We start from the raw sequence: 12,428 nt of genomic DNA, 5'->3' as shown, positions 1-12,428 counted from the left end.
GAAACCCCATCTCCACTAAAAATATAAAAACTTGTGGGGTGCGGTGGCACGTGCCTGTAATCCCAGCTACTCAGGAGGCTGAAGCAGGAGAATCACTTGAACCCAGGAGGCAGAGGTTGCAGTGGGCCAGGATTGCAACACTGCACTCCAGCCTGGGCAAGAACAAGACTGCATCTCAACAAAAAAGAGCCCACCCAGAGGTTACTGGTGTTGAGGGTAGAGTGTGCTGCTAATGAATTGGGAGGCACATCCCTTTCCATGGAGAATAGGAAGCACCCAGAATGGGCAGGTGTGTGACAGCCATGCTGGGCTCAGGCAGGTGAGTCATCAACTGCCCCCGGCTCCTCATTCTCCTTTCTCCCTCATGGAGAACAGTAGTGCTCCCCTCCTATTAGCAATCCAGACTTTTGCCTTTGGCCTGCTTACTGTCTTATTTACTGTTTCCTTGGTGACTTGGTGCAGTCCCTTCTAGGACACTGGAATGCTTTTGTGCCAGCCCCTCATTCTCACCTAGGCTGGAGTGCAGTGGTATAACCATAGCTTGCTGAAGTCTCCACTTCCGCACCCTACCACCTCAGCATCACAAGTAGCCAGGCACACAAGCCACCACACCCAGCTAGCTTTTTGGAGAAAGTGTCTGGCTATGTTGCCCAGGCTGGTCTTAATTCCTGACCTCAAGGAATGCTCCTGCCGCAGCCTCCCAAAGTTCTGGGATTACAGGCAAAAGCCACTGTATCTGAAATAGAATCCTCTCCCTAACTCAGGGCGTCCAGGTAGTCCTTTCCACTTAAGGTAGTTCTCCAACCTGGGGTGACATAAAAGCACTGACCTAGAGACCACTGGCGAAAACTAATGTGCAAACAAATGAGTCATAAAGGGGAAATCAATTTCTCTGGGCCACCATTTCCCTTTACTCCAGTACCCAGAATCCTCTCCCAGGTCGTGCTTCAAGGTTCATCTTAAAACAAAAGGGAGTGATGAGCACAGGCTCTAGGAAGTTGATCAGAAGGAACAACTGTGGGAAGATGAGACTTGAGACAAGGTGAGACAGCAAATACTGTAAGCCACCTGAGCTCAGAGAAAAGGTTGGAATAACAGTTTACAGTTAAACAGATGACGTGAACCTCACTTTCACAGAACCAAAGGATTAGTCCAGGACTAATCCTTAGTCCAGGAGAGTGGTCAGGTTTATTTGTTGCATCACTGGTTCTGAGCCCTGGCTGTGCACTGGAATGGCTAGCAAAACGGGTCCTGGGCCCCCAACCCACTGTAACTTCAGTTGGTCAGGTATGGACAGCTACACTCCCCATGTCTTCAGGTTTTGTGTTAGAGCATTTCTTAGGAAAGGCTTCACTATAGTCTATAAAAAGTGTTTCCTGGCCAGGCATGGTGGCTCACGCCTGTAATCCCAACACTTTGGGAGGCCAAAGGCAGGCAGATCAAGGTCAGGAGTTCGAGACCGGCCTGACCAATATGGCAAAACCTTGTTTTTACTAAAAATAAAAATTAGCCGGGCGTGGTAGCATGTGTCTGTAATCCCAGCTACTCAGGAGGCTGAGGCTGGAGAATTGCTTGAACATGGAAGGCAGAGGTTGTGGTGAACCGAGATCGCGCCATTGCACTCCAGCCTGGGCAACAAGAGCGGAAACTCCATCTCCAAAAAAAAAATAAAAAGCTTCCTTTCTGAAGCAGCCCAGCCCATACAGGGCAGTTTTGTTACCCACTATAAGGTGCTTGTTACTTCTCCACAGGCTCTGCCACCTTGACCCCACTGACTACCCTACAAAGGAGCTAGCTCCCTCAAGGAAGACACCACACCAAAAAATCCACCAGTTGTCAAATGATCCTTTATTGAAATACTTTCCTTTGTGCTTAACTCTGTGGGAAAGGAAAAAAAGTCTTATCAGTAAAAGGGAAAGTTTAAAAGGATTATCCCAACCCCACCAGTGACCATTTCCAAAACTTCCCAGCTTATCTCTGTGAATACATTGGGTGGCCCCCCTTTTGCCCCTATTGTAACAATGGAAAATGAAGCAAAAAAGTCACTTACGGCTGGGCATTCCACAGCACCACTGTTGATGTCATCTATGATGTCATGAGGGTGGCGGCCATCAACATTACAGCCCACAGACTGGGCAGTCCCCAGGATCTCTTTAATGGTTCCTTTAGTAAAGAAATGGTGACACTGGAGGTGCTGGCTCAGTCCCTCATAATCCTCATACTGGGGAATACTCAAGGGGTTCATAGCAGGCAATGGAAATAATGAGGTTCCTGCTCCCCTAATAAAGTGCAGAGCTCCATCTAGTCCCATGACCCTGAATGCAAAGCTTCCATGGGTCCTTGATGCCCAGATTAAACACATCCAATTTAAGAGCCATCCATTCTTTCAGTCTCAGAAAACTGCACCCCATCTTGGGTCTCACTGAGCACCCTTTAAGTGGGAAGAATGTTAACACAACTACAGTTACAGCAGTTACACGTTGTCCTGCTCTTACCAGAGAGTTCTCTGGCTAAGGATCGGTGCCGCATCTGTCGAGCAATGTTGATGATCTCATCAAAAGTGATATTCCCACTGTGTTTAACTGCAGAAGAGAAAACAGCAAAAGCTCTGTTACAGTCTGAAGCCAAAGCAGACCATGTGTCCTTCATTTCATTTCTAGGCTGTTCCCATGCTTTCGGCACAGAGTCATCCACATGAAGAACAACCCTGTTTCCTAAGCTGGGGTTTACTATCAGCTCACCACTGGATTGCACCAGCCAACAGAGACCTGGTCAGGTGCAGTGGCGGGTGGCTGAGGGCAAAACCAAGCCTTCACAAATCTGACATGGCAGAAACTGTTTTAGAGATGAGAAATGACAAGCTTAAATTGCCAGGGACAGTTAAACTGCCCAGTACCTGCCGGCTCTATGTGCTCTCCTGATTATAGGTCACTGTTGCTGACGTCTTCCTCCTACATGCACTGACTGGGGCCTGCCCCACACACGGACTACGTGGGCATTTTTTTTTTTTTGAGACAGTGTCTCACTGTCACCCAGGCTGGAGTGCAGTGGCACGAATCTGGCTCACTGCTACCACCTCCACCTCTCGGGTTCGAGTGATTCTCCTGCCTCAGTCATCAGAGTAGCCAGGACTACAGGCGAGCACCACCAGGATAATTTTCGTATTTTTTGGTGGAGATGGGGGTTTCACCATGTTGGCCAGGCTGGTCTCAAAACTCCTGACCTCAAGTGATCCGCCTGCCTCAGTCTCCCAGAGTGCTGGGATTACACAGGTGTGAGCCACCCAGCATATATGGCACTTTTTGATACTACCTGGCTCTAGCAGCCTTAACCGTATCAACACCCAATAGCCATGTCAACCCCAGGTTTCCTTCAAGGGAAAACAGCCATATATATCAAACATCTCACAAACCATTACCAAAACCAAACTAGGGAAAAGATGACTCACTGTTTTTCTGTTTCTTTCTGTCTCTTGGTGGTTCCTTGAGGGCTTTGATGATCAGGGCAGAGGCAGAAGGCACCACCTCAATCTGCAGAGGAGATTCTTAAGTTAATACTCCACCTCCAATGAATACTGCTTTTGAAAGCATGCTGGCTTTCAAAAATCATGGCCACACACTGTCCAAGTCTCTGCCCTAGGTCCATACTCTTGACAAAGCCTCCCCAACAAGGTAAAATCACTCAGCTCACCAATGGTGGCAGAAATACTCTATTCAGGAATCCCAGAGGGTTGCTACCTCTGTCCCCCCACCCTCCAATCCCAAAACCAAGCACAAGTAAATACCTGGGCCTGTCTGTTCTGAATGGTCAGTTTCACTGTAATCCTCAGGCCCTTCCAGTCACCCGTTGCCTTGGCAATGTCATCACCAACCTTTTTCGGAGACTAGAAATAAAGGAATGTAATCAACATGGTGTCCAGATGTGAACTACAACCTTGAAACCTGCCCACCACTTCTCACTTGGCAACATCTCAAGTACTTAAGGGCACCTTCCCACCTTCAGCACAGCTATCACCATAGCATAAATTGGGGGTTGGGATTGTCTTGTCCAGGACTGTAAACTGCAGACTTGGCCACAATGGAATCTAGACCCCTCCTAAGTGCCTATGTGCTTAAGGAGGGGGATTTTCAGCCCTGCTCACATTAGAATCACCTAAGGAGCTTTCAAAATATTAGGTTCCCATGTCAGACCACCCACGTCCATCTGCCTGGATGGGCGTCTGATTATTTGCTAAGTGTCCCTTAAGTGCCAGCTGAGCTAAGGGCCAAGGAAGAGTAGTTAAGATACAGGTTAAGAAAGACCAATGGGGAAGAGCATTTGGGACAGGGGACCGCTGTGCAAGGATTACATAAAGGCCTAATGAAATTCAGGGAAATCCAAGAGTACAGAATAACGAGGAAGCCAGCAGTTGCTCAGCAGGCATAAGGCACAGCCTGCCACATTAACTGCTAAGTTTACATCCACAACACAGCTGTTAACACTCACTGGATCTTCACCCACACCCCATTTAATCTTCCCAACAATGCCATGCCCACTTCCCTGACGAGGAAATACAGATATTGGCTGCCCAATGTCACTAAGCCACTCCTAACTTCAAAACCCCCTTGGGCCCACCCCTCAGGTGCCCCAAAGCAACAGTGGAGACACATGGAGCTAATTACAATTTAAAGGCACCGGGTTCGATGTTTCACGCACGACCTTCCTAAGGTATCTAGTACTAGTCAGTGGCTCAGGCCTAGTGAGGGTGACAATCCAAGCCACGAGGGCACCTCTGGCACAGTCGTGACTCCACGAGCCGGCGCTTAACTCTGCTCTGTAAGTGAAAACAAGCCCCTTGGCGGGGATGACGTACCAGACCCAGGGGGCCGATCTTGGGGGCCAGCGCAGAAGTGGCACCGACTTCACCTCCGGTGCACCTCAGGTATACTGGAGAAAAAGAAGGGTTAGGGTCTCTGCAGAGGGAGCCCCCGAGCCACAGCCCTCTCAGCGTCTTTCCGGGGCTGGACACATCACCCTCTGCCTCTTCTCGAAACAGCACCGAGCGTGAGGCCGGCCACCCGCTCCTCCCTCGGGCGTGGGCAGCTCCGAACCTCACACCGCGGAGGCGTGGAGAGAGCCCCGTCGCCCGCGAACCCAGGCCAGTGGGTCCAAACGCCCGAAGACAAGCCTTACCCTAGGGCCTGCGGGCTCCCAAGCCGCCACAGGTGGTCCGGTCCTCCCTCCCCACCTACACGTGGAGAAGCTAAGGCCTAGAAAGACTGAGGCTTGGCCAGGACGGCGCAGCACCGGGAAGGCCTCTAGGAGGCAGCGGCTTTAAGAGCCCCATATTAGAAAGCTTTGCACGCGCGGCGGGGCCGAGGGATGCTCCATCCCGCAGCCCCGGCCACAACTAGAGCACGCACCGACTTTGATCTCGTTGGGGTCGAACTTCGGCGGCATGGTGGAGGCGGCTGGTGTCGGATGAACCCGGATTCGGGACGACCGAAGAAGGTTGCACCTTCGCCCCCTCCGAGCCGAACGCCGAGAGGCCGGAAATCGCGCGGACGACGCCGGATATAGGGAGGAAAACGCGGTTATCGCGAGAACTGTCGTCACTGCCCAGCCTTCCAGAGACGCTTTTTTGTCGCCATGTTTGTTGTGGGCAGGCGCCTGAGGCTGACGGCTTGCGAGCTGGGCACCGCGGTGCGCTGAAGCTAGAGATTCCGAAAGGGAGATCGGGCAGTTCGCTCTGGAGACGTCTGAGAAGAGGGGTTGCTCCCGTGATCCCAGGCCTAGCTGTTTCCCATACTCCTTTATCGTGAGTGTCACCCCGGTCCCCAACACCCAATCCCAGAGCCCCGCCCCTCCCCTGAGGGGTCCGGTGTCCCATTCCGAGACCCCAGTACCGCAGCGACCCCTGCCCCCTCCAGCACTTGGTGTGTGCACTTTAGTTATCAAAACAGTCTATTTATGTGGAAATCCAGTCCCGCTTTTCATTCTGAGAGTCCGCGGTTCCTAGAGCCTCAGACTTCGTCATCCCGGTCTGCGTGACTTTCTGAGATTCTGAGTTTGTCCCCAGCACCTGCGTTTGAAGGAGACCAGACTCCGGCTCCGCCCGGCCCGTGCCGGGTGGTCTGCGGCCCCGAGTCCGTGACCAAGCCCTCCGAGTGATCAGCCTGCCCTCGGGTGCACCCGCGGTTCCCAACGTGGGGGACCCCTCCATCCGTAAAGCCAGGTCAGCCACTGCCCACCCCACCCCAGGAAATATGGATGTGGCCCTCCCCCCGCATCTAGGCTGGACGTCGGAAAGGGAGGGACAGGCATGTGGGGCAGCCTGGAAAGAGCTGATCTTCTGGGAGGGGTGGGAGAGCGATGGTGGTTGGGAGGAAGTCGGGGGGAGGGCTGCACATCGGGAAGGGGGTGCAGGAGGGTTAGTGACTGGGGAGCAGAAGGGTAAGTGCTGGTCATCAGGGAGTGATGGGAGAGGGCTGTTTTCAAACCATTCCCCATCCTTGCAGGCAGGTGGAGTGACAAGAAGGTCCTGAGCTGGCTCTGCAGGCCTGGCTGGCTCCCCAGACAGCCCCGCCCCTGTGGGTGCAGAGCTGCCATCTCTGCCCATCCCTCTGAGGACTGGGTGTATGTCTTCTTCAGCTGCATCTCCTCCCAGGGCTGTCTTCTCCCTAGCTCCTCTAGTGGGCCCTGAATCAATGCTGCTTGCATGTGGGTGTTTTGTGGCTCACATTTATTGAGCACTCGTGTGCCAGGTCCTGTATTATGCGCTTGACATATATGAAGTCATTGGATCCTCACAGAAGCCAGTGTTGATAGCATGGTTACTTAAACTTTACAGATGAGGAAACTGAGGCTCTGAGAGGTGAACCAAGGTGACCTCAGCGGTCGTGGGTGGCAGATCTCGGATTCAAATCCAGTTCTCTTTCATCCCAAAGCCTGTGCTGCTCACCATGCACTTCCCTGGGTGATTGCTTCCTGGCTCATTGCCGTCCCTTATCCTGCTCTGATATTTACAGACACTGTGCAGGCCCTGGGCAGGCAGTGAGCACCTGGCTCTGAGTTCAGGACAGTGTACTTCGTGTGTGCCAAGTTATGTGAGCACCAAGGAGTCGGGCAAATCCCACAGGTCAGGACTTGAGAGACCACGGTTCCAGGCTGCAATCCAGGCTGTACAGCCAGGCCACTGAACTTAATAAGCATCTGCTTCTTCACTTTATTTATTTATTTATTTATTATTATTTTCTGAGACAGAGTCTCCCTCTGTCACCCAGGCTGGAGTGCAGTGGCATGATCTCAGCTCACTGCAACCCCCGCCTCCTGGGTTCAAGTGATTCTCGTGCCTCGGCCTTCCAAGTAGCTGGGACTACAGGCGCACGTCACCACGCCCAGCTACTTTGTGTATTTTTAGTAGAGACGGGGTTTCACCATGTTACCCAGGCTGGTCTCGAACTCCTAGGCTCAAGTGACCCACCCGTCTTGGCCTCCCAAAGAGCTGGGATTACAGGCATGAGCCACCACACCCGGCCTGTTTCTTCACTTTAAATAGGGATATGGTGAGAATAAAATGGAATAATAACTGAGGGTGGTAAACTGAGGATTGCTTTTTAATTTGTATTCACCACAGAGGTCTCTTTGATCATGATGTAGTTGAGCTCCCCAAGGTCCTGGCTGGCTCTAGTTTGTTCCTGGCTGGCTCTAGTTTGTTCCTGCTGATCCCGCTCTGACAGTCTAGGGGGCTGGAAGTGATTCATTGGCAGAGTCTGTTAGAGTCCCCAAAGAACAGTCTTGGAAAGCGCCTGAGGAAACTTCTCTAAGTTTCCCCAGAACAGGAAAAGGATAATGCCAAGACCTCACTATGGGTCGGTGGCAAATATGGGCCCCAACCCAGGTCATCTGGCTTGTCTTTGTCTCCACCTCATCCTGCTGCTTAATGTTTAGTCAACAAAGAACAAGGAGTACTGAGCACCTGTTGTGGGCTCAGGACACTGACAGAAGGACTAGAAAGACGCATCCCCTGACCCCATGGAACTCCCTAGAAAGATGCAACCCCTGACCCCATGGAACTCACTAGAAAGATGCAACCGCTGACCCCATGGAACTCACTAGAAAGATGCAGCCCCTGACCCCATGGAACTCACTAGAAAGACGTGGCCCCTGCCCCCATGGAACTCCGTGGAACTAGGAAGATGCAGTCCCTGGCTCCATGGAACTCATTAGGAAGACAGCCCCTGGCCCCATGGAAATCACTAGAAAGACGCAGCCCCTGCCTCCATGGAACCAGTACTAGAAAGACGCAGCCCCTGGCCCCATGGAACTTGCTAGATAGATGTGACTCCTGACCCCAGTGAACTCACTAGAAAGACATGGCCCCTGCCTCCGTGAAACTCACTAGAAAGACACAGCCCCTGCGCCCATGGAATTCACTAGAAAGACGCAGCCCCTGCGCCCATGGAACTCATTAGAAAGATGTGACCCCTGACCCCATGGAACTCACTAGAAAGACACAGCCCCTGCACCATGGAACTCACTAGAAAGACACGGCCCCGGCCGGGCGCGGTGGCTCAAGCCTGTAATCCCAGCACTTTGGGAGGCCGAGACAGGCGGATCACGAGGTCAGGAGATGAAGACCATCCTGGCTAACAAGGTGAAACCCCGTCTCTACTAAAAAATACAAAAAACTAGCCGGGCGAGGTGGTGGGCGCCTGTAGTCCCAGCTACTCGGGAGCCTGAGGCAGGAGAATGGCTAAACTCGGGAGGCGGAGCTTGCAGTGAGCTGAGATCTGGCCACTGCACTCCAGCCTGGGTGACAGAGCGAGACTCCGTCTCAAAAAAAAAAAAAAAAAAAGACACGGCCCCTGCACCATGGAACTCACTAGAAAGACACGGCCCCTGCCTCCATGAAACTCACTAGAAAGACACAGCCCCTGCGCCCATGGAACTCACTAGAAAGATATGACCCCTGACCCCATGGAACTCACTAGAAAGACACAGCCCCTGCCCCATGGAACTCACTAGAAAGATGCAGCCCCTGCCCCCGTGGAATTCACTAGAAAGACACAGCCGCTGCCCCTGTGGAACTCACTAGAAACATGCAGTCGCTGTCCCCGTTGAACTCACTAGAAAGACACAGCCCCTGCCCCCTTGGAACTCACTAGAAAGACACAGTCACTGCCTCCATGGAACTCACTAGAAAGATGCAGCTGCTGCCTCCATGGAACTCATGGTCCAACAGACCAGCTGCATACTTTGTGTTACAGCGCTACCTGTCCTGGGTGTTGGGGGCTGTGACAAATTCCCCAGTTCCTAACTTCTCTCCTGTGCCCCAGGGTCCTCCAGATCGCTCTGCGAAAAGGGAAGGATGCCACTCTTCTTCCGGAAGCGGAAACCCAGTGAGGAGGCTCGGAAGCGCCTGGAGTACCAGATGTGTTTGGTGAGGGAAAGTGGGTTTCCTCTAACTCTATCCCAACTCCTCCTCAGTCCCCAAGGAGTAGGCCTCCGCACTGCCCCCGACAAGCCATGCTCCCTCCCCCACCTGCAGAAGAAATAGCTGACTTAGACCCAACAGATGAGGTCCCCTGTCAAGGGTGCTTCTCCCCTGTAGACTGAGCGCACTGTCATTGCTTTTCAGTTCCTCATCCCTCTGGGCCTCAAGCTCCGGGAAAGCAGGCGTCATTGGTTCACTGGACCGGTGGAACCAGATAGTGTCTATGGTCCTTTGCTGCTGCTTACGTGTATGTTCTTTGCCTGGCTTGTCCACTCTGCAAAGATGTTTTGTCTTAATACTTTTTAAAAATTCTTTTTATCCTTAGGCAAAAGAAGCTGGGGCAGATGACATTCTCGACATCTCTAAATGTGAGCTCTCAGAGGTAAACTGAGCATAGTGTTGGGCTGTGAATTGGATCTGTCCCATTTTCTTGGATCACATGTCCCTAGGAAAGACAGAGGTGGACTAGGGCTTTAGAAAGGCCAGAAGCTCTAGTCATGAGATGTTTCCTTAGATTTTGTTCTTGTGCAAAAGAATTGAGATGGTACTTTGGCCTCAGTATAACATAGTCGCCAAGAGTCAAGAAGTCTAGGTAGAAAATGTACCCATAGACTCCTAGGTTGCTGGAAGGGCCTGGCATTCTCCAGCCCCTGAAGGGGTTCACAATGGGGACAGGGTGGGTGGGGCAGGGCAGTCTCCTGCCAGCTGACTGGGGGAAGGGCTGGCCACATCCCCAGCACCGCTGCTCGCCAGCCTTGCCCCTGGGCTCAGCACTGCCACCTGCTGTGGCGTTCTGCCCTTGTTCACCTCCTGCCTGTCTCTTCCTCACGTGAATGCCACTCAGAGAACAAGCTAAACACTGGCAGGAGGGGAGACACTTACTTTTCTTTATCTTATCTTAGATTCCATTTGGAGCTTTTGCAACATGCAAAGTTCTGCAGAAGAAGGTGAGCTGGAGCTTCATCTTCAGAGACTTGCTTATTGCATGTCTGCTTGTTTGAACCCACAAGGGACTTTGAGGCGCTGTCTCCCCAGCGTAGACACCTGCTTTCTCTCTGCTTCTTACGCTTTTGGCCTGCAGCAGGTGATTTCACAGAGAGGAGAGTAGACTTTGGGGTTGGACCTTCCTGTGTCACATTCTGACTCTGCCTCCTCTCACTGGCTTTGTGACTTGGGCAACTTCCTTAAACTCTTACTTCTCCATTTCTTCACCTGTGAAATGAAGACATTCATAGTTCTCCTCCCCGAGGTACTGTGAGAATTAAATGAGTGGTAGATAGTTAGAGAGAGAAATATACTGAGTGTAATGCCTGCCACATAGGAAAGGCTTATGAGCCCCGGTGTTCATAATAATAGAAACTCACCCCTTTTATTCTGGTCACGCAGGGGAGATTCTGAGGGGAGTGAATGATTTTTCAGCAGAGCATTGCAGCTTTGAATACAGATGGGCGGAAGCACTCTAAGTGAAGTATCTAAATGAGAATACGAAAAAAAAAAAAAAAAAAAGCGTTCCATGCTAACAGAGTAGTAAGCTCCTTGGCGCTGGAAGTGTTTTTTTTGTTTGTTTGTTTGTTTTTTAAGATGGACACTCTGCTCCGTCACCCAGGCTGGAGTGCGGTGGCGCAATCTCAGCTTACTGAAACCTCCACCTCCTGGGTTCAAGCGATTCTCCCGCCTCAGCCTCCTGAGTAGCTGGGATTACAGGTGCCCACCGCCACACCCAACTATTTTTTGTATTTTTAGTAGAGATGAGGTTTTGCCATGTTGGTCAGGCTGGTCTCGAACTCCTGACCTCAAGTGATCACCCACCTTGGCCTGTCAAAGTGCTGGGATTACAGGCGTGAGCCACCATCCCAAGTCTGTGCTGGAAGTGTTAGGCAGTGGTCGATGACTAAGAAAAATAGGAGTAGATGACCTGGACTGAGCCCTGGCCCGTGTGCCAGCTCTGGATGTTTTGCGCATGAGCTTGTATTTAACATCATGGCAGCCCTGGGAGGCAGGCACTTGATTATTCTCTATTTTCCACGTGAAGATGCTGGTGCTGGGAAGGTTATGATCAGAATGGCTGCAGGGGGATCCCTTCTCAGAATGGAAGGTTTAGACCTCTAAGGTCTCTTTCACCCTTGAAGATCCAGATTTTAAGGAAGGGCATCAGATTCCCCATTGGGAGAGTTCATGATCCTGACCCGCATCCCCTGCTCCTGTCGTGGTGTCTGGGAGAGCAAGATGGCGGGGCGTAGCAGGGCACTGGGCTGGCTCCCATGCCCTTAGCCTGCCATGCCTGCTTCTCTTCCTCAGCCCAACATGGCCGCACATCTCTCCACACAGGTGCTGATCGTCCACACGAATCACCTCACTTCCCTGCTTCCCAAATCCTGCAGCCTCCTGAGTCTGGCAACCATCAAGGTACCGGGCCCTCCTCCCAGGCAGTTGGGGCTCTGCATGGGGTTCCAGGCGGCAGCTGAGCACCTGCTCCCTTTGGGCCGCCTCTTGTATGTCAGTGGGGCCTCATCTACCTGTCAATCTGGGATTTGATCAGCATGGTTTATTGGATACTCCTGTGGGCTGTGTGTGGGATAGGGTGACAAAGATGACCAGCCACAGGCCCTGTCCCCAGGGAGTTTACATGCTAGGAGGAAAGCCAAATGACAAACTCATGGCGAGTCAGCTAGCAGAGGGCGAGGAAACTGACACTTCCAGGCAAGAAGGAAGAGGAGGGACGCCCAGGTGATCCGGAAGGACTTCCTGCTGACTGTGAGCTCCTCCCTGGACAGGCTGGGAGGCATTCACAAGATGTGGGCGGTGTGAGCCCAGGGTTGTTCTGTACAGACCTGAGCTTGGGAGAGTGGTATGCACCTTCAGAGGAGCCCTGCAGCACAGGCCCAATCTGTTATACTATATTGTTCAGGGAATAATGACAAGAGAAAAGCCTGTATGTGTTCACTACTGATGG

The 12,428-nt window shown here is 52.1% G+C and overlaps 2 protein-coding genes and 1 non-coding gene across 8 annotated transcripts in view; 1 reads left to right on the top strand and 2 right to left on the bottom strand.

Annotated features, from left to right (window-relative positions):
• Nucleotides 1-1,825: 1,825 nt before the first annotated feature.
• Nucleotides 1,826-12,428, bottom strand: part of PTRH1 (peptidyl-tRNA hydrolase 1 homolog) — a 272,344-nt gene continuing 261,741 nt past the window's right edge. Inside the window, exons 4-10 of the mRNA XM_050760162.1 lie at nucleotides 5,403-5,537; nucleotides 4,853-4,926; nucleotides 3,785-3,883; nucleotides 3,449-3,530; nucleotides 2,496-2,582; nucleotides 2,051-2,163; nucleotides 1,826-1,878 (exon numbers count right to left, since the gene is read on the bottom strand). Of these exons, the coding sequence (XP_050616119.1) occupies nucleotides 1,873-1,878; nucleotides 2,051-2,163; nucleotides 2,496-2,582; nucleotides 3,449-3,530; nucleotides 3,785-3,883; nucleotides 4,853-4,926; nucleotides 5,403-5,537 (596 nt within the window). The 3' untranslated portion in view covers nucleotides 1,826-1,872. The remainder of the gene's footprint in view (nucleotides 1,879-2,050; nucleotides 2,164-2,495; nucleotides 2,583-3,448; nucleotides 3,531-3,784; nucleotides 3,884-4,852; nucleotides 4,927-5,402; nucleotides 5,538-12,428) is intronic.
• Nucleotides 2,660-2,789, bottom strand: LOC126938169 (small nucleolar RNA SNORA65). Its single transcript, XR_007719995.1, has one exon. It is a non-coding gene; the product is annotated as a small nucleolar RNA SNORA65 (small nucleolar RNA).
• The window catches only part of LRSAM1 (leucine rich repeat and sterile alpha motif containing 1), a 53,817-nt gene continuing 47,009 nt past the window's right edge, over nucleotides 5,621-12,428 (top strand). For 2 of the 6 annotated variants that reach the window (XM_050759909.1, XM_050759905.1), the window contains exons 1-6: nucleotides 5,621-5,797; nucleotides 6,059-6,214; nucleotides 9,318-9,421; nucleotides 9,801-9,857; nucleotides 10,378-10,422; nucleotides 11,804-11,881. In XM_050759909.1, the coding sequence (XP_050615866.1) occupies nucleotides 9,350-9,421; nucleotides 9,801-9,857; nucleotides 10,378-10,422; nucleotides 11,804-11,881 (252 nt within the window). In that variant the 5' untranslated portion in view covers nucleotides 5,621-5,797; nucleotides 6,059-6,214; nucleotides 9,318-9,349. Of the gene's footprint in view, nucleotides 5,798-6,058; nucleotides 6,215-9,317; nucleotides 9,422-9,800; nucleotides 9,858-10,377; nucleotides 10,423-11,773; nucleotides 11,882-12,428 lie in introns of all 6 variants that reach the window. The other 4 variants (XM_050759908.1, XM_050759903.1, XM_050759904.1 and 1 more) reach the window with 3 other exon arrangements.

This window comes from Macaca thibetana, chromosome 15, assembly GCF_024542745.1.
Source record: "Macaca thibetana thibetana isolate TM-01 chromosome 15, ASM2454274v1, whole genome shotgun sequence".
Lineage (NCBI taxonomy): Eukaryota > Metazoa > Chordata > Mammalia > Primates > Cercopithecidae > Macaca > Macaca thibetana.
The sequence above is the reverse complement of the archived record's forward strand: the minus strand, read 5'-3'. Positions and strand labels throughout refer to the sequence as shown.